This window comes from Rhinolophus sinicus, chromosome 2 (genome assembly GCF_057876585.1).
Source record: "Rhinolophus sinicus isolate RSI-liver-muscle chromosome 2, RSI-T2T, whole genome shotgun sequence".
Taxonomy (NCBI): Eukaryota; Metazoa; Chordata; class Mammalia; order Chiroptera; family Rhinolophidae; genus Rhinolophus; species Rhinolophus sinicus.
The window spans coordinates 136,703,969-136,725,874 of NC_142502.1; the positions used below are offsets into that span (position 1 = coordinate 136,703,969).

Here is a 21,906-nt window from a genome sequence, read left to right on the forward strand (position 1 = left end):
TGAATTTATTCATTAGTAGGCCTCAATTTTCACCTGCCTCCAAGAGCACTGCCAGGGCTTTGAAACTTGGCTCTAATGTCTGGAAATAAATGTAAACCAAGAAATATATATCTTTTGCTTTCCTTTACTACAAAGAAAGCACATTTACCTGCAAAGAAGACAATTTTCTGCAGGAAGTAAAAAGTCATTACAGTGCTCTAAGAAGAGACAGCCTGAGGACTGCTGGGTCAGGGGGTTGAGTCTGCTCTGCACATGTCAAATGAGGGCTGGCCCGAGAAGTCCGAGCTGCAAAGGCTGTGGGAAAGGCGCTCCCAGGACCTCCCAGGGGGCAGAATCAGCTTGTTGCTAGTGACCCAGAATTAAGTAGTGAAAGCTACAGGGCCACAGGTTTTCACTCAGTTTAAGGAGGAAGTGTGTCAGTTGCAGCTGCCAGCAGGAGACTCAATGACAATGACTCTCAGCCCTGGGTGCACAGGAGAATTACCTGGGGAGCTTCTAAAATGCTGATGCCCAGGCTGTGCTGCAGACCAATTTTAAATCAGAAGCTCTGTGGTGGGATCCATGCATTGGAATTTTCCAATGCTCCCAGGTAATCTCAATGTGAAGTCAAGATGGAGAGCATGTGCTTCGCACTTGAACTTGCCCGTGAATCGCCAGGTTGTTAGAATGCAGACTCTGATTTGGTCCATCAGGGTGGGGCCTGAGAGTCTGCCTCTCTAACAAACTGCAGGGTATCTCTAATGGAGCTGGTTTTATAGCTACTGAGCAGCATGTCACAGGGGGTATTCAAGAAAAAAGATGAGCAATGATGAGATATGGGTATTGCAGAGATAGTTTATACACTGAATGAGGACTGGGATTACATCAGTGCTCTTCAGCCTCTCTGTAACAGCTGAAATCTTCCACCACCATGACCAAACAAAATCATCCACAGAAAGGAAATATATAAACCCAGCGAAACAGAGCTGTCTCATAGAGTGAAGGTGGGGAGCCCAGAGCCCTGCCTCCCGGGCCTCCTCCTTCCCCCACCCCACAGTACTAGAGCCTCTGTGCAGTTTATTAGAAGACCCCCTAAGTACTATTTACTAAACCTATCTATCTTCACTTCAAATGCTGAGGATTATTTTAAACTGTAACTGTTGATGCTTGGATGATGAGTTCACTCCTGCTAGTGAGCCCTAATTGAACCTGGATTAGAGAGCATTACGGTATTAAGGCGTTAAGGATGGGGAATCGGCAGGATTTGGGACTACACTGTATTCAGCAAGTTTATCCTATGAAATGTGTCAAGCCCCATTCACTGCTTAGAGGAGTGAAATGGAGGGAACAAAGACATGAAACTGTTCCACGCACCTTCCCTCTGAAAGTACTGATAAGTCCATTGGCAGGATTGAATGAATAAACGCATGTCTCATCTGGTGGGAACCAGGGCTCCCTTCTGTCACCCTCTCTTGCAGTCACTGTTGACACTTCTCTGGCTCACTTCTTGCATACCCCTGACCCCTAAGCTCTTCTCCCAAGGCAGATATTAATTCTTAGAATTGATAAAATCCTACCTGGCAGGAACCTAGGGAATATCAGATTCGAAAGCCAAAAAAAGCACGGAGCTGCACAAAATAAGATTGCACTAAGTTCATCGACCAGCTCTCTAAAATAATGATTTTGGCACAAAATGAAAGAACAGTTACCTCCAATTAACTGCAAGAATATGGCAAAATTTCTCCCAAAAGATGTCAAGGTGGAAGAAATGTATTCATTTTCATATTTTTTAGTGATGGAATTTCACTCATTTGACCTACAATTATTTGGAACAACTTGGACATTGTTTGGATACAGTGTTGGCAACTTCTTTGTAAAAGGGGTTTATCTGAGCAAGATTTAGGAGGATGTATTTAACCTTTGATCCTCTCTAAGAATCAAATCTGCAGGGCTGTTTTATTGGGATTTTTTTTTTTTTTTTTGCTTATTTGTGTATTATTTTGGGGAGGAGGTTGTTGAGCAGTGCCTGGAAAGAGCAGAAGACTACAAATCAGGAGACCCAGCTCAGCTAAAATGTTATCTTTTTATTAAATTTTTTATTGTGATGAATATACATAATATAAAATTTACCATTTTACCTTCACAATACTGTGCAACCATCACCACTATCCATTTCCAGAACTTTTTCATCATCCCAGATTCTGTACCTATTAAACAATAACTCCCTCCAGTCCCTGGTGACCTCTAATCTACTTTCTGTCTCTGTGAATTTGCCTGTTCTAGGTACCTCATATAAGTGGAATCGTACGATATTTGTCCTTTGTGTTGGCTTATTCACTTGGCATAATGTTTGCAAGTTTCATCCATGTTGCAGTATGTATCAGAACTTCATTCTTTTTAAGGCGGAATAATATTCCTTTGCATGTATGTACCACATTTTGTTTATGCATTCATCTATTGAGGGACAGAGATTGTTTCCACTTTTTGCCTATTGTGAATAGTGCTGCTATGGGTGTTGGATTGGTTCATTTGGGTATGAAAGACACACTAGCAGGAGTTATCTCTAGGAAACAGCTAGCCTGGGGAGTTGTGAAAGCATCAGACACAGAAACTAGAAAACAAAGGTAATACCCATGTTAGTGAAGTAATAAAAGTTTCAGGCAGTGGAGTCCAAACAGGTTTATGGACCTTGGATCTGTAACAGCAGTTCTCAACGCTAGCTGTATATCAGAATAACTTGGGGAATTTTTTTTTCTAAATATTTTTATTAAAAATATAGCTGACATACAATATTATATTAGTTTCAGGGGTACACAATAGTTATTCAACATTTATATACCTAAAGAAGTGATCACCATGATAAGTCCAGCCACCATCTAACACCTTACCACACTATCACATTGACTATATTCCCCATGCTGTGCATTACATCCCCATGACTTATTTGTTTTATTCCAGGAAATTTGGACCTCTTATTCCCCTTCACCTTTCCCCCCCTTTGTAATTTTTTCAATTATTGTTGACATTCAACATTATTTTATATTAATTTCAGGTGTACAGCATAGTGGTTAGACATTTGTATAATTTAAGAAATTATCCCCCTGACTAGTCTAGCACCCACCTGGCACTATGCATCGTTATTACCATATTATTGACTACATTCTCTATGCTTTACTTTACATCCCTATGATTATATTGTAACTACATATTTGTAGTTACACCCACCCTCCAACGCCCTGCCCCGTCACTTGGGGAATTTTCTAAAATATGGTTTCCTCTTCCCATATTTGGGCCAATTGAATGAGTATCTCTGGGCACTGAATATTTTTAAAATTCCCCCAGTGACTCTCATGGGATTCTGGGGCTGAGTAGGACAGTGTTTCCTAAAGTCTGAACCTGGACCAGCAGCAGGGGCATCCCCTGGGAACTGGTTATAAATGCAGATTCTCAGGCCCCACCCCAGATCTGCTAAGTCAGAAACTCTGGGTGTGGTCCAGCCTTTTGTGTTTGTACAAGCCCACCAGGTGATTCTAAAGCTGTGTCAAGTTCAAGATTCACTGGGCCAGGGGAAGGAGCACAGGTGGTTTCCCTACAGGATCCCCTCACCACATCCTGAGGCCGACATGGTTGCTCAGTGCTCTGAGGTAGTAACCCTGCCAAGCTCAGCTAACATGTTTGATCACCAAACAAGTATCAGTCCATATAAGGTGGGGCTGTCCTTATAGGTAGGAGAAGTAGGTGCAGCCTGGAGGTTCTCAGGAAAGGGGCTGAGATCAGGTGGAAGAAAAAACAACACCACCACCATTTGCAGTCACTGCGGTGGTGGGTGGAGAACCCAGAGGCTCCCAGGGGAGATGACAATCCAAGGGAAACTTGAAAGCCTAGTGAGACTGGAGCAGAACAGATTCGCTCAGCTCCCTGCTTTGCTGAATCTGTGGTTCGTTACCTAAACACGCTTGAAGTATGTTCAAGTTGCAAATCTAAATATTCCGAGGTTGCTTTGAATATTAAATGGTGAGGAATATTAAATTGTGAGGAATATTAAATTTGCAAAGAAGTGGTTGAAACCATATCAAGAAAGGAGAAGTTGAGTGAATAAGTGGGTTTTCCTTATCGGAAAAAAAAAATCACTGTGGGGAGTAAGCATAAACAGAGTGGAAGAATATATCATTGGGTGACTTGTCTCCAGTGACAAGAAGCTGGTCTCTATTCTAATCCCAGCTCCCCTTTTTACCAGCTGTGAACTTAGGCAAGTTAATTAAATCCTAAACTTTGGTTTTCTCCTCTACAAAATGGAATCCTGATAGTACCTGCTCAATCATTTGTTTATAACATCAGGGTTAAATGAGATCATGCTAACAAAGTGCTCGGGGCTGTGCTGGTCACTCAGTGAGCTCTAACTCCCACTTCTGCTACGAATACCATCATTGACATTATTAGCAGCACAGTGACCTAGCGTAAACTCCCCAAAGTATTAGCTGTTCTCATTACTGTTGTGATTACTGTTGAAACTGCTGAGCCTCTCCATTAAACTCACATCAGGGGAAAGGGCTATAACTAGCCAGACATGCCAAGGATCCCAAGAAAATGATTCTTTCTCAACATTCAAAACTTTTTTGGAATGTCCTACCCTGAAGGAGCCTTGCCTTGAACAGAAGAGGATAAGTAATGTTGTTGTAGCAAAGCTCAAAAAATCTCAGTGGTTTAACACTGCAGAGGGTTATTTCTTGCTCAGGTCCCAGTCAAACTCAAGTCAGTTGGTGTCTGTACTCTATGTGGTGACTGAAACTCAGGCAGATTCCATCTGGAGGTATGTTTTTAAGAATCAGGCTTGTAAGTGGCTTACACTTTCAGTAGCTTTCTCCTACTGATGGTAGACTAGGATACGTCTTATCTCTCTCCTCCAAGGTAATTATTCTTATATCTCTGAATTCATTTGTCATATAGAATGGGTTAGGGCTCATCAACCATTGTGGCAGTTCTCATCTGAATGTAGTAGTTGGTCTACATCCCAGCACCAAAATCGAGCCTAGGTGGAATCCGAAAGGTATGAGCTGAGTGACACAATCACCTCCTTCATTCTAGAGAATATACTTCTATTAATGAAGCTTGATTGAATTCTTTTTTATTTTCGGAGGGAGAGTGTCAGCAATATTGAAGTTAACATCAAATAAAATTGCCATAGGTATACAATGGATTCAGTTCCCTCTCACCAATGTTTATTCTTCTCTTTTCAACCCAAACAGGAATCTCCATTATGGATAAAGTCCACAAGAAAAACATACATTGAAGAGATTTGCTTCTCTAGTTTACCCATTGGTATACTCCCTGGCAGGCCTCCTCGGGACGTGTCTTATCATCCAAGCTGATTAATGCAAATGCTGAGAAAGGTAGCTGCCAAATCTTGACCACCCTGTTATTCCTGAGACTGACCCCTCCCATCCACCTGTTGCAGGTACCACATTTGCGTGACTGTGCTGATCTACTTTCTCCCCCTGCTGGTGATTGGCTATGCGTACACCGTGGTGGGAATCACGCTGTGGGCCAGCGAGATCCCTGGGGACTCCTCTGATCGTTACCATGAGCAAGTCTCTGCCAAGCGCAAGGTGAGCAAAGGACGGGCAGCACCTAACCCACCCTGGCACAGGTGACAGGCCGGCAAGCATATGGGCCCCAGAGCCTCAGGGGGCTCAGAGGCAGTGGCCACAAAACATATCTAGGGGACCGCGGAGGGAGCGGGAGGGGATTTGTAACCTAGGCCTGCCTTTGTAGGCATAAGCCACCTTGGTCGCACCTTAAGAGTAATTGCAACCTGTCAAGCCATTAACACACACACACACACACACACACACACACACACACACACACACAGTTATTTAACTACGAAAGCACTGAAGAGTTATTCAGTCCTCTTTTTATTATTTATTTAAAGTTTGGTAAAATAATACATTCACTTGGTTCAAACGTCAAAAAATATTAAAAGGAACCACATTATAGGGGTGGAGAAAAGATCACCACTGTTTGCTTTTTTGCAGGGGTGGGGGGAGGGTCTGCCTAGAAAGGAACAGCATGAGTTTCTCTGTGGGGATGGAGCAGTTCTGTATCCTGATTCTGGTAGTGTTTTCACTCATCTGTACGTGTGATAAAATTTCATAGAACTATACACCCCCCAAAAGGAGCATGTGTAAAAACTGGGAAAATCAAAATAGAGCCTGAAGCTCAGTTACTAGCACTGCACTCATGCCGGGTCCTGCTTTTGATCACGTGGTATAGTTATGTAAGATGAGATCATTGGAGGAATCTGCAAACTCTCCGTACTATTTTTGCAACTTCCTGGGAGGCTTCAATTATTTCAAAATGGAAAGTTAAAAAAGATACATAAAGAGTCTTACTAAGAACAGGCTCCCTCTGTCTACCCAGCTCCCAAAAGCATGTGCACATTTACTACGGTAACCACTGTTACTAATCCTTCCAAATATCGTAATGCATTTGTACGCTGAATAAACATAAATTTTCTTTCTTCTTTTTTACACAAATAGTAAATACACACTTTCTGCTCTTCACTTTTTCACTTACTATCTATAAGACCTTCAAAAATCAATATATAAAGAGCTTTCTAATTCTTTTTTTCTTTAGATAACTCTTTGCATTGTATTTCATTATGTGGACATGAGGTAGTTCTTCACTGATTTATTAGAGATAAGAGGGAAGGGGTTACAAGGTTCATAAAACCTTGTAAATCCTCTTTAAACATCAGATACTCCCTTGCTGCAGCTGTCCAAAACCTGCCCCTTCTCCTTCCCTTCTGCTGAGACTCCAAGCAAGAAGCCCTAGCTCACTGCCTCTCCCCATCTGGTGCTTCCCCCCTTCCTGGGTCTTTCCCTTCTGAATGCCCATTCCCCTTGTCTCATCAATCTGGTCTCCCTTGGCTTCTCCAGTCATTGTCCAGAAGGATGATATAACACAGTGGTTCTCAAACATGAGTGCACATCAAAATCATTGGAAGGGCTTGTCAAAGGCAGCATTCTGGGTCCCATCCTCAGAGTTTCTGATTCAGAAAGTCTGGGAGGGGCCCAAGAATTTTCATTTCTGACAAAGTCCCAAGTGATGGTGATGATGCTGGTCCTGGGGCCGCACTCTGAGAACGAGCGATATAACCCAAGGCATTCGGTACCACATATACAAGGTCCTTCTTCTCAAAAGGGCTTATTATAAATACTTCCCATCCCATAGTGCACTGGTGCAGTGAGGGGGCAGGAGAAGAGAGAAAGTAGCCATGAGAAAAAGGACATGGTGGTGATCTCCCCTGTCACAACTTCTTGCCAGGTGGTCAAGATGATGATCGTCGTGGTGTGCACTTTTGCCATCTGCTGGCTGCCCTTCCACATCTTCTTCCTTCTGCCCTACATCAACCCGGATCTCTACCTGGAGAAGTTCATTCAGCAGGTCTACCTGGCCATCATGTGGCTGGCCATGAGCTCCACCATGTATAACCCTATCATCTACTGCTGCCTCAATGACAGGTGAGGACCCCATCCTTCATACTCTCTCCAGGAGCCCCAAGACCATCTGTCTATATCAGGGGTGTCCAAACGGTGGCCTGAGGGCCCACTGCGGCCCATGATCCATTTTTTATTGGCCTGCAGCAAATTCCAAAAATATATTTAGTTTACTTAAATAAACCAGGTGAGGCAATATGTACTTCACCTCGAGTGAGTGGCCCGGCTGTTTGTGTATTTTACCGCATATGGCCCTTGGTGAAAAACGTTGAAAAAAGTTTGGACACTCCTGGTTTATATAGTCACCAAGCAGCCAACCTAAATGAGCAAAGCTCATGTGAGACAGGAGAGAGTGGAGGGGACTGCAGCAAACTAATCCCATTACTCAACCCCTGCTGATTGTCGCCATGCAGGAATATAAGCCCAGGGTAGACATATTTTTTTCCTTTTCCAAGAGGAACCAGAAATCCACATTTTTATGTGATATCTTCTGACTTTTAGACACTGCCAAGTAAGTCAGTGGGGTTAAGGTGCAGATAACAATACCCCTGTGATTGATGTATATGAAGCAGATTCACTCGCTGGATCTGGTTTGCAGCCTATGAGTTTGTTCACTCTGCCCTGTGGATCCAGGGCACAGGGAGCTGTGCGTGGAGACAGAATCAGTGTGAGAGTCAGATGGAGAGAGGCATCCTGAAGGAATGTGACTGGCAGAAAGTCATCCTTCAGGCAGTGAGCTACTTGAAGGAAAGGACTCTTGGCCTATGTTTTTACCGCCCAGTGACTAGCACAATATCACGCACATGGTAAACCCTTGGTGAACGTTTTTGTTGATGTTGAATTGACCCAAAGTCAGCTGACCCTGCACCAGTGGAAGCAGCATAGTTCAGTGGCTGCCCTCAGTCTAGACACATATCACCTGAATCTAGGTTCTAGTCCTGGATTTGATCTTAGTATCTGACCTTTAAATCTTTTTGGTCCAAGTATCTCCATTTCTCAATTTTAAAAATAATAACACAGAATCACACTTGGGAGTGTGAAAGAGCTGGTGCCATGGTGGGAACACGCTCTGAAAGCAGGCTGTCCCCCAGGGTCACCTCTCCATCTGCTCTCTCTCCAGGTTCCGGCTGGGCTTCAAGCACGCCTTCCGGTGCTGCCCTTTCATCAGTACCGGCGACTACGAGGGGCTCGAAATGAAATCCACCCGGTACCTCCAGACCCAGGGCAGTGTGTATAAGGTCAGCCGCCTGGAGACCACTGTCTCCACAGTGCTGGGGAACCAGGAGGAGGAGCTGGAGGACGGCCCCAAGGCCACGCCCTCGTCCCTGGACCTGACCTCCAACGGTTCCTCTCGCAGCAACTCCAAGACCATGACAGAGAGCTTTAGCTTCTACTCCAACATGCTCTCCTAGACCCCGGGGCCTTCAGCAACGGCAGCCACCATCATTTTTGTCGTGCTTCACTTCATGCATTCCTTGATCCGGAAACCATCAGAAACATCCTAACAGCGAGGCTGGTGAAAAGGGTCAGAATGGTTTAGGAAAAACATTCCATCCCAGAGTCAAAAAACCTGGATTCTTCCATGTTTTTGCCACCCCCACACTGTGTGACCCAAGGCAAATCATCAAACTTCCCTGATCCTATAAAATGGGAAAGTTGGACTCAATTTTCTCTCTTTACAATCCATGCCATGATTCTAGAATGAACTTTGGTTGCATTGAGCACTCATTTCAAGAAGAACCCTGCAATACAACAACAGATCCAGCTGATCTGTTTGCCTGGAGCCTCTGTCTTATCAGTAAAATCATTCTCAGTCATGCCCAAATTCCCCTCCTTTCTCTGGTGGATACCTTCCCTTGATAAGGTGAACAAAAGAAGGAAACACATAAAATCTGAATGAAAGATTTAACCCCGTCTTCCAAGTGCCCATGAGAAGAGAAAGTCGGCCCCTTTTTGGCATCTCAATATTTTAGGGCATTTAAACATCATGGGATTGAGAGCCACAGATTCATGTGTCACATCCCCAGTGACCATCCTGAGCAACTGAGGCAGGCAGAATCTGTCCACTGATACCAGCTAACGTCGGCTATGGACCAAGAGTCAGGAGAGGTGTACCATGCTTAATCTGCCTGAGCCTCTTTCCTTATTTGTAAAACTGTGGGGCTGAACTGGAACACCTAAGTGTCCCTTCCAATTTTGACATTCAATGGCTTGATGATTGTAGGAGTTTTTTGTTTGTTTCACCAACATACGGTGGTCTCAGAAAGAACAGGACAGAGTCTAGTGACTTGCTACCCAGTTCCTGGGGAAGTAGCAACTGCTAAGACCAGGCGTCAATATCCCTATCAGACATTCTCTGATTTATCCTAAAATGTGAGTAGTGTTTTTCCCCTGGAATGTTTTGGCCTTTGACAGAGTTGAAGACTTGGTGTCAAAGCCTGCATCTCTCCATCAGGCTTTAGCAGGCCAAGCCTGCAGCTGGAAATGCCATCAGGAAAACAAACTTGTGGGCTCCCTGCTCTGGCCTTTTAGGTATCTTAGGACAGGGGCACTAACCCAGAGTCATAGTGTTGCACGAGCACCAGGCGTGGGCTCAGATGCCCAGTGAGTGAAGGGGCTGCACACTGGGAAACACCTCTGGGAAGAGGCTACCTGGCACCTTCGCTTCAGACTCTCTGCGTCTCCCCTTCCTGCCCCCATGGCTTTGCTGGCCTCCTGTCTGTAACAGGTGGGACAACACACCAACCCTATGGAACAGTCTGTCTGCTGAGAGCCATGACCTTACTACTTCATGTCCCAGGACAGCTTTGGGGTTCCCAGCAGGTGAGCATGCAGTTCCTCTTCGTCTCCCAGATGTGCTTCAGCCAGATGTGGCTGAAAGCAGAAGCTTCTTGTAACATCCATGAATGTCCTCCTCGTGGTTTGAAGAATGGCTGCACATGCACTGCATCCATGTGTGGAGGGAGAGCATTGCTGCCCAGGGGGTTACAGCCTTTACCAGCCCAGCTGGCTCTAACCCTATGAAGGCATGAGCTGGCCTAGGGGGAGTTGTATAGCACCAGTATAAGCCAGGAAGACCCAAGAACCATACTCTGCAAAGCCTCATGGGAAGGATTAAATAAATAAAGTAAAGCCAGCTCAATGCAGATATATGCATGGAAGATATAATTTAGGGACAACAAAAGTCAGAGCCGAAAGCATTAGTCATACTTCCAATGAGGAATCGTGCTGTGTATGGATGATTCACTTCAGAGGGATATAAAGAACTGGCATGATTATGACAAGTACCTAAAAAGAAAGTGTCAAGGACTTGGGGGACATCCTCTCTGTGGCAGAGGTTACAGTTGAATTCAACAAGGATTACTGACCACCTGCTCTGGATGTGGCCCTGAGCTGTGGACACACAGTTCCTTCCTCCGTTGAGGAGCCTGCTGGACTGGCCCTTGCCAACTCACCAGTCCTACTGGGACAAGGCCAGCCAGCAGGCATGGGGGCAGCAGAATAGCACATTCTCCCCAGGATTCTAAAGGCCCACACTCAACACCAGTAATCGAGCCAAGAGCTGAGACCTGCAGAGAGGCTTTTGCAGTGAGAGTTCTCTGAGACCATTCCAAAGGGAGCCACCAGTCAGTCCAGGGGACCTAGTGGGATGTGACTGGACGGCATTGTCACTGCGGATAGTTAGAGGGAGTGTGGGAGGGCACTGAGCAGTTTCAAATATGGCAAAACATCCCCTCTGAGCAAGCCCAGCAAGCCTTCCTCTGATCCACTCTCCAACACCGACTTAACTTACAAAAATGTCATCAGCTCCCATGTGTGAGAAACGCCGTAATTTGCACTATGCATGGGTCTCATTCCTACAGAAATGTGTCACCTTGTGTTTATCTCCTAAGCAGTTTTCCGTGGTGTACTGTTCAGTAGTAATAGGATATAAGACATCATGGGGCCAGTCTTTGTCATGTTACTTCCAAAACATGGGATCCAGCTGCTGTCAGTGTGTTTTCTGTATTGTGCCAATCTCTCCTCCTTCTCACTGTTTCACAGAGAGGAGCAGATATATATTGTGGACTCACAGCGGGACCATAGTAAGTGAGGGGTGTGGAGGAACAAAAGGGCAGGCATCCTGGCCCTCTGCCCCCCCACACCAGAATGCTAAGATGTGCTGGAATGTCCTCTCCCCTTGGAAGGACCGAGGAGACTACTAGGAAAAGGGGAGCCGACGTCGTTGACCTGGCTCTCAGCAAGAATCCTGTAAGTGAGCCAGGTCATTCCTGAGGTTTCTGTTTCCTAGCCTGGGATCCTGGAAACAATGTCCATACAGAAATAAAGTATGTGTTTGACTAGCTCACACCTCTGTCTCATCTCCAGGGAACCTCAGCAATCTACAGGAGGCTAAATGGGGGGTACTATAAACCCTAATAACTCACATAGTCGGAAAGATGGAACCCAACACCCAGCAAACTCCCAACTCTAAGACAAAATGAGTTGGCAAGATGTGGGGACAATTTCCAGTTGGGGATCTGGGAAGGTATGGTGGGATTGTGTGAAGTGACAATGTCACCTGTGAGAAGAGCTGCGTCCGTTCAGGTTCTCCCAGAAGCAAACACCAAGGCAGAGTTAGAAGTGCAAGAGATTTAGTGGGGAAATATCTGGGAACAACAAAGAGGGGAGGACGCTGGAGCAGGCAGGGGAAGCCTGAGAGCACCGTATAGATCTGACACCTGTGAAGTAGGGGAGAGGGAGGCGTGGGCAGGAGGAGACTCAGAGAAAGTCTTGGCTGGTCCAGCAGTGTGTGAAGGGTGCCCATAGAGAAGGCCTGCATTGGCAGAAATGGCCAGGCCTGCTACCCACATGCTGGGTCACTGGCGGGGAGCTCTGCGGAGAAAGTGGTGTCCACTGTGATGGGTCCTGAAGACGCTGCAGCTGGTGGCCATCACCCAACTGCACTCCCCCCACCAGCTCTCTCCTGAAGGGAGATCTGAGCCAGGATCCCCACAACTGCCACCGGAGCTTTAGTCAAGAACCGTGTTTGGAAACCATGTCAGGAAACCCTTGGCAGGATTTGAAACTTTAATAATAATCTCTGTCAGCCTGGGCATCCTGCATCTGACTTCCTAGGGCCACCCTGTATCACCTGCCCTCTCCGGCACGCTCCCTCAAAAAAACAATGAGCAGCGGTTAGTGGACTTGTAATGACAACGACTGTAAAGGCATTGAGAGAGGGAATTCTGAGGAGAACAGACAGCTACCCAACATATTTTTTATTCAAAACAAATAATAAAAACATTTCTCTTTAAACTAAGGCAGCTTAAACTGGGGTGCCTGGATAAGCTTCAGTGAATCCACAAATCCCCTTTAAGATCCCCACAAATCATATGCAAAACGTATGTGTGTGGGTGTGTGAGTGTGTGTGTGTGTGTGTGAGAGAGAGAGAGAGAGAGAGAGAGAGAGAGAGAGAGAGAGAAGGGGTGCAAAACCTAACTTTTCAGAACTCACTCACTCTTGGTTCTCCAGAGAAGGAGAAAAAATAAGCTATTTATAGGAGAGGGACGAGGAGCCATGAGACCTTCAGAATACAGTGAGAAGTAGATGAGCCCCGGGAGAAGCAGAGTGGCTGCCAGCAAACTGGGAACAGCTTTGGAACAAAATCATAATTCACTTCAGGTTCCCAGAGGAGTTAAAGCTGTAGAATGTCATTAGAGATGTTTGTGGCAATAAAAATACCAAATTCATGATTAAGGGGTATGCTCACTCTTTTTCATGGGAAGATTAGTATTTGTTAGCTGAGGAAAGACTAACCGTAGTTATCGGTCAACAAATAATACCAGCTATGGAGGGGGACATTCCTGTTGAAACACAAGGACGATTTCACTTACTTCTGTGTAGGCACAAACTACACACCATGGACACTGGGCCTTAGGGGCCACCCTGGCTTTGGTCATAACTCCCCCCGTGGCTCCTCAAATCCCTTTCATGGAGTGGACATGATCTCCTCGGCTCTGGAACCCGAGGGGCATATTTCAGTCAAGGCCCCAAGCCGAGGTGAGCCAGGCAGGACACCCCAAGAATGAGCCTCTCTTCAGAGGTGAAGGGAGCAACTGACTGTAGGAACTGCTTTCCTGACCCCACAGGCAATGTTCTGAGATGCCCTCATGTATCTCTACCCAGTTCAGGAAAAGTGGGAGGAAGGAGAATGAGGCTGTGGAAGAAAATACCTTACACACTACAAATTCAACATCCAGCAGTTGCGACTTTTGGTCCTGGCTTCTCTCTCAAGCAGCACAGCTATTATATCAGAGAAAAGGCCGCTAATTAGAAACAAGTGACTAAAGGACATCAGCCCTGACATGAGCCTAATGCGCAGGTTGCCTGGCCCCATCACTCTCAGATGGCTTGTTAGTACTGTATAGTCTGCCAGCTTTGGAGATATTCATACAGACAGATTGAAACTCAGGTCCTCTGTTTTGTATGCACACGTGTCCTTTCTCTCCTCTCTCTTCTTTTGTAGGTCCAGTTTCCCTTTGTTCTCCCCTCTTTAGTCCAACATTGTTCCCATCCCTGGAAGCCTCTCCTCCCAACACTGTCCCTGCTGAAACCTCTAGGCTTTCACTCCACTACTCCGGATGTCTTCCTGGTACACTCATTCATAAAGAGAGGATTTGGTATGACAGTGAGAACCCACCATCCCTAGCAAATCCCCTCTTTCCATCTCCCCAATGCCCACTCCAAGTACATGCCCACCCACACTTTCCCTTCATCCCCTAGTCCCCAACTCCCACTCACCCACTTTCCCAAATTGAGACGGCTTTCAGAGTACGACTCCTGACTTAGTTCCACTACTTAAAAGAAGCAGCTGAAGCAACAGATCTAGCCTTTAGTCTGAGCCGGGAGAACAGCAAACTCCAGAGATGCCAGATTGGAGTGCTACTGTCTCCTGACCATTCCAGCATATGATTTGAAGAACATTAGTGCATGAAGGGGCCACGAGACTGAGTGGAGAAAGGCAGTGCACACTGCCCAGAAAGCTCTATCTGGGTTTCATTTCTCCTCTGTCCTTCGCTGACTCATTGACCCATGCCCGTTCCCCTCTTGCCCCATAACCACCACCTGAATGAGTACCTGTTTTGGTGGAAGTGTCCTGTGGGGCAATAACTATTCCTCAAAGATGGCAGCCAGCCGAGCTCATCCAGATAGTCAAAAACAGATGCTGTGAGAGACGATTCTGAACATGGTTCTGTTTTGACCTCAGAAATTGGAGGACAGTCCAAACACGTTCTCAAGAAGAAAAGCAGACCTTTTTAGTTTATTTTATACCTATAAAGATTTGGCAGCTGATAATTCAACTGCATCCACTGGACATTTGCCTGGTACCCATGAGGGAGCAAGCACTGTGCAGGGGATTTGTAAATATAAATTTCACTTGCACGTGATCCTTGCCCTCAAAAAGTTCACAGTCTAGAGGGAAAGACAGATGTTCCACCGCCCAGTGAGAGGAATGTCAAAGCAGAGATGCCAGGAAGCGCTCTTGATGTCACACCCCACCAAACGTCATTAAAAGATAACGAGGTTTTGAGCCTAATGTTTTCCCCAGTGGCAATGCACACACACACTCACTCACAGACAATGTTTGCCCATCACATTGACTTACTTCCAAAGCCTCCTAAGTTTTCTAATATTTGATGGACACATTTGCCTTTTCAGGTTGCAAAGTTCTTAATTCCTTAACCTATGCATCCCCCTTTCTATTGATGATATTTTTTAATTAACTTTTATTGGGGTGACAATTGTTAGTAAAGTTACATAGATTTCAGGTGTACAATTCTATAATACATCATCTATATATATATCACATTGTGTGTTCACCACTCAGAGTCAGTTCTCCTTCCATCACCATATATTTGACCCCATTTACACTTCTAGAACCCTCCTCCCCCCTTACCTTCTGGTAACCGCTAAACTATTGTCTATGTCTATGAGTTTTTGATTCCTCATTTGTTTATCTTGCTTTGTCATTGTTTTCAGTTTTATATCCTACATATGAGTTAAATCATATGGTTCTCTACTTTTTCTGCCTGACTTATTTTGCTTAGCATTATAATCTCAAGATCCATCCATGTTGAACAAAAAGACAATGGAAAATAATTAATGCGACAAAGAGCTGGTTCTTTGAAAAGCTTAATAAAATTGACAAACCCTTGGCTACATTCATTAAGATAAAAAGAGAAAAGACACAAACAAACAAAATCAGAAATGAAAGAGGGGAAGTTATCACGGACGCCACAGAAATACAAAGGATCATCCAAGAATACTATGAAGGACTATATGCCATCAAATTCAATAGCCTAGAAGAAATGGACAAGTTCTTAGAAACATATAGCCTTCCTAGGCTGAAGCATGAAGAATTGGAAAATCTAAATAGACCAATCACCAGTAAGGAACTTGAATCAGTCATCCAAACCCTTCCCAAAAGCAAAAGTCCGGGACCAGGTGATTTTCTTAATTGAGCCTATTGTTGGTTTTAAATCCTTCCAAATCAAAATCCAGTCCCTCAGCAGTCCCAATAGAATAAGGACCACCACCTCTACTGCCACCTCTCTCTAGGTTCCATGTTAGGGCCACAGGACTGCTCTCTGCTGCCCTCTGGAGGGTTGTCTTTATAAAAAAGCACAGGTTAAGGATGCAAATGAAGTACCAAACCCTGCAGTGACGTGCACTCAGCCAGCAGGTGGGGAATTCACTTGGCAGTATCCCAGGAGTCAAGGCCGTGAGCGTGATTTTCCTGCGCCTACGCATTGTTTGGGTTATGAATTCAAAGAAAGGAAGACACACATTAGAACACGCAGGGCCTGGAAATAGGGACTTGTCATCATGTACGTATATCACTCCCGAGTCTGTTCCTACCAGAACTCCTGATCTGATCGTGGGAGCTGCTCATGGGGGTCCACGATAGACCTCTCATGCCCTTCTCCCCTCGCCCCACCCTTTGATAAGAAGAGCCTGCATTCCTAACCATGATGAGCCTGGAGGCTCCTGCACTGATCCTACTGTTCCAGAAGGAGTTGTCATAGTGGGAGTGAAGAGCAGTGAAGAGCTATCCCCACCACCTAGGGATTTGCAGAGTAGGGCACGCAGACTCCAACAACTCACCCAGAGATACTACACAAGGCCCTCTCTTTAAGGAACAAGGCTCTCTGTGTCTTATGCTGCCACTGATGCCAAGTTGTGGGACAGCCAGCTCAGTTGCCCACCTAGGGCAACACGGTGGGGCAGGAGGTATTTATTTTGTGTTGCATACTTTAGGTTTAGCAGGGCCACTCTGGGCTCCAATCTACACTGGCTTTGGATTTGGAACTGTATGCCATGTCTCAGAAGCATCAAGCATCATCAGTTTCTTACCATTACTAGATGATTGTCATGGATCTGTTGTAGATTTCTAGTGCAGAACTCAGTCCCTGTGTCTCCTAAGGGACTGGGAATAAATATTCAAAGGATGACTGGAGTAGGCGAAAGACGATAACCCATCCCCATTGTGTTCTGGGAGGCCTCTCTTACGGCACTGGTGTCAGGGTCCCAGGGCCTGAACAAGATACGACTCTGTCAGCTAATTTTCCACAAGAAGACAACACTGAGGTTGTACACGAGCAGCAACCCCCTCCCCAGCCATCATCAAGGCCAGATGAGTGGACGGTCCTTGCCTTTTCCCACTTGTTCCCCAAGAACTTGAGACTTCTCTGGCCCTGGGTGGCCGTGTTACCTGAATTGCATCTGTATACAAAATGGGGTGGGAGAAGGGATACAAAATAAGATACCCCAAGGCCCTTGTCAGATAGAGGAAAAGGGCATGTGAGTGAAAGTAGAAAGAATTTGTGCCCCGAAAAATTTTGAAGCCTTGAAAACTGGAAGAATTACTTCTTCCCTCTCCCTACTTCAAATGTTATAATAAAGACAATGATAATAATAATATTACACTCTGGATCTCTTGGGCCAAGTACCTTATGTGCATTATCATGCCATGAAGTCAATATTATTATTGTCCTTAATTTAATATGAGAACAATGGGACATAGAAACACCTTAGAAAGACAAGAGTCAGGGATCCCATTGCTAGAACTGAATCTCAGAGCCACCCAATTCCAAAGCCCAAGGTCTTAAGCAGAAACCCTGCTATCTCCTTTATCCAGCGTATTCTTAGGCCTCTATCCTTTTCTCAAAGATGCCACAGCCCAAGCTGGAAAGCTGCTCCAAATATGTTGCCAAAATGCTCATTCAAGAAGTGGTGTTTCCAAGAGCAGCACTTTCACAGCCCCATTCAATCATCAGAAAAACGTTTCAAAAGGTAAACTGTCCTCAGTCTCTCTGCAATCATCCCTACAATTAGGCAGGACATGTCGCCAGGTTCTAAGATATGAAGAGTGGTTATCAAGGATTTCCATATGTAATTAATTTTGGCACGTTTAGCCTTGGATTCATAGACTCCCCTAGATTTATATTTCTCTGGAGGATAAAGGCTTCCTTTAGAAAGATAAATGTCACTGGGAAGGATAATATCTTATGTTTACAACTCAGGTATCCATGGCCTCTCCGTAAGGCCAGACTCACCTAGGTATCAGAGGTAGGTGTGGGGGTCGGGGGCAGCCTGGGAAAATGGTGCACAAGGGGAAGGTGTCCTGGGGCCAGGCTGAGCCAGAACACCGCCCACAGGATTGCTGAGTCAGGAAAGAAAGATGAGTGCAGTACCAAGCAAAGGAACTAGGAAGTTGAAAATGAGAGGAATCAAGGCAATGGTTTTAAACCCTAATAGGCATAAAAATCACTTAGGGGGTTTGTTGAGGCCTAGATTCCTAGCCTCATCCCCAGAGATCCTGACTTAATGGATCTATATTTTAACAAGCCTATCAGTGATTATAACGCAGATGGCCCATGGAGTAGGCAAAACCTAAACAGAAAACAGGTTGGAAAGTCAATGAGGATAGGTTTTGAAAGAAAAGAATGAATTATAAGTAAGTGAGTAGAGAGGGTGCCTAGCACACAGACTTGCTTCACTTGGTCAAGTGGACTCTCAAAGAACTGGGCTTGAGAAGCTGGTTGGGAGCAAGGCCCCAGGGTCAGCGCCACAGAGGGGAGAGGAACAATGAGAGGAGATGTGGGGGGGGGGGGTGGGCAGGTAGGGGTTAGGACTCAGTCTGCTTCACAGCTTTGCCCTGTCTGGGCCCTATTCCCAGTGTTTCCTTCCAACGTTCCAATACTATCCCTCCAACATAAAGAAGCTTGCTGTCTTCCCCTCATCCCCTGCCCCGTTTGTGGTCTTCCTTCATCCGAGTTTGCAAAACCATAATTAAAGTACAAAATTTTCGCTTTCCAGATTTCTAGTCTAATCATGGCACAACTGCCAACTCCTGGGAGGCCCCAGTGTTGAACAGTGTCCAACTCAGGATGTAATTGTTTCTTTTCCCTGAATTCTAAAACAATTCCCAGAGAATTTTATGGGCAAGCACTTTATTTTTATACCATCTTAACAATCTAATTTTTTGTTTTTTACTTTTTCAATTATTTACAACTTTCTTCTTATGTTCAACTCAGATTCACATCAAAGCAGAGGAAGAAGTGTATACGCCAGAGTGGTGTGTTTTTTATGTGCACAATGAGAGAGGGGAAAGAAGTTCGAAATGTAATGAAGACAAAAGCAGCAGACGTTGGATATGTTTTCTTTTTACAACAAATAAAGGAAAGAGACTATAAACCACAACCATCTCTAATTTTATCCCACTTAAATAACAGACATGGTGATATTCCATTAGACATTGTGATGACAGAGACAGCACCTGGGACGTGGTTGATAGCTGGGGTTTAGGATCTCTGGATGTTCTCCTTGGCTCCACAATTAGAGCAGGGCTAATGGTGAGGTTTCCTGAAACTCACTCTTTCAACAAATATTTACTCAATCTTTAGAAATGTTCCCTCAGAGATGATGAGTAATTTCCACAGAACTGACATTGGTGCTTTGGTATTCTAGAAATAATCTCCAACGATCTTAGTGACAAAAAAATATGAAGCTTCCTTCAGGTCTGAGAGTACCTAGTTCTTCATTCATTCACTCTTTGATCTCCTACGAGACATGAGCCTTGTGCCAGCAGGCCTCAGGGATGGAACAAGAGTCAAAACAGACATGGTTTCCACTTGCAAGCAGCTTGCAGGCTAAGGGAAAGACTTGTGAATCAATTAACCCAATAAAGGGGGGGTACAATTAAAAACTGAGGTAAGAACTTTTAAAGGAAAACAAGGCTCTTTTGTGAGAGCCTGGTAGAAAGGCTAGCATTTGCGGCCAGGGAAATCTCTGAGAAGGTGAGACCCTGAGGAGGAGTGAGAGATAACCAGACAAAGAAAAGGAAGAGCATTCCAAGCATCAGGAATGATGTGGGAAAAGGCCTGTGACAAGAGGGAACTGGCATATTCACAGTACTGAGGAACAAAGCCAATGTGCCTGGAGGGAGATGGAGAAGAAGTAGTGGAAGATGAGGATGGAAAAGAGGGAGGCGGAGGACTTTGGAGAAACAAATGGGACTTGATAAGAATTTGGCCTTTAGTCTTAGAGCAAAACAAGTCACCAAAAGATTTAGGAGGTGACAGGATCAACTTGTTTTTGGAAAAGATCACCCTGGCTGCAGGGAGATCAATTAGGAGGCAATTGCTATGGTCCTAGTAAGAGGTGGGGCCTTGGACTAAATCTTTGGGTGTGGATATGGGCACAAGTGGATGGATTTGAGAACCATTTGAGAACCTTTGGAAACTATGAGAAATATTTCTTTGGTGATGAACTGCACGGTGGTGAGGAAAGGGAAGATTTCAATGGTAAATTTGATGTTTCTTACTTGTGTAACTAGTTGAATGATGACACCACTTACCTAAAACCAAAACATCAGGATACCAAGCTTGGGGAAGGAGAGAGACAGAAATCGTATGAGTTTGATCTTAAACATGTTGAACATGAGATAACTTTGAGACACGAAAGGAAATATCAAGGAAGCAGTTGGATGTGCAGATGTGGAGCTCAGGGAGCAGTCTGGCTGAGGACATTAATTTGCAAGTCATTATAGATGGCAGTTAATGCAATGCTCATAAATAAGCTTGCCAAGTGTGATAATACTGGGTAATCGACTGCAATATTTAATAGCTTGGTAGAAAAGGAATCAGATTGTTCCTAGAGAGATAGAGAGAAAAAACAGGGAATGTGGTGTCTTGGAAGCCCATGAAGAGAGTGTTTCGAGGGGAGGATTCTGTGGTGTTGAATGCTGCAAACTAGTGGAGAAAGAGGGCATGTGAAAAACGCCTGGTAGACTTAGTGATGAAAAGATCAGTAGTGGCTTTAGCAAGAGCTATTTGAGTAGAGTCCTGAGACAGAAGCAGATCACAGTGAACTGAGGAAGGAATGTTTGATGAAGAAATAGAGACCCAAACATACAGAACTCCTTGCAAAAGGCTAGTTAGAAGGAGAGAAAGAGAAACTAGAGGGAATGTGGAACTAAAGGATATTTTTAATTTGTATTTGTTGTTTAATAGAAGAGACTTGGACATACTTCAATGCCTACAAGAATGATCCATTTGAAAAGGAGCAGTTGAAGATATAGGAGAGAGAAGAGACAAATGATAGCAAACAATTTCTGAGAAAGCAGTAGGGTGGTATGCAGAGCACATCTGGAAAATAGGAGACAAACAGTGAAGGTAGGTTAGGGGATTTGAAAGCAGAAGATCAGAGAAAATCCATTAGGTGATGGTTTCAATTTTCTCTGAGAATCAGAAAGCAGGGTCATGTACTGGTAATAGGACAGAAGGTTGTGGATCTAGGCTACAAGCCAATGAATGGGGGAGCAAATAGAAGATTTCAAATCGCTATTGCAGATTCCCCAGAAATTCTGATTCAGTTGTTCTGGGGCAGTGCCTCCAAATCTACATTTTTAACAAACACAGCTGATTCTAACACAGGTGGTTCAGGAACTAGGCTTTGAGAAACACTGGCCAGGATTTCAGGACATGCCCCCTTTCATGTCCGCATGTGAAACTCATCATCAAGAATGAAAGAAAGAAATGTTTCCAAGAAGATGGTACTGGTGTACACGACGATCTGTGTGATTCTATGGATCTACATGGCCCCACTCCCCCAGGAGGCTGTTTGACCAATGCAGCTATTGGAGAGAAAAAATTTCTCCTCTACTATTCTAGGTTCTTGACTAGTTTAATCATTAAATTGACATGAGACAGATTAACAGGAGAATATAAAATTTAATTTTGTTCCTTCAGGAACTCCATAAGAATATGAGACCCACAGGCATCAGACAATCAAGGTTTATATGCTATTCTTAGGTAAGAAGAAGAAGGTAGGGGCCTGGGACATCAAAGGGGAGAGTAACAATTTACAGAAAGATGGAAAAACA

The 21,906-nt window shown here is 44.7% G+C and overlaps 1 protein-coding gene across 1 annotated transcript in view; it reads left to right on the forward strand.

Moving 5' to 3' along the window:
- TACR1 (tachykinin receptor 1) overlaps nucleotides 1–11,826 on the forward strand; it is a 134,783-nt gene extending 122,957 nt beyond the window's left edge. Inside the window, exons 3-5 of the mRNA XM_019750260.3 lie at nucleotides 5,435–5,585; nucleotides 7,306–7,502; nucleotides 8,599–11,826. Coding sequence (XP_019605819.1) covers nucleotides 5,435–5,585; nucleotides 7,306–7,502; nucleotides 8,599–8,890 — 640 coding nt within the window. The 3' untranslated portion in view covers nucleotides 8,891–11,826. The remainder of the gene's footprint in view (nucleotides 1–5,434; nucleotides 5,586–7,305; nucleotides 7,503–8,598) is intronic.
- The last annotated feature ends 10,080 nt before the right edge of the window (nucleotides 11,827–21,906 follow it).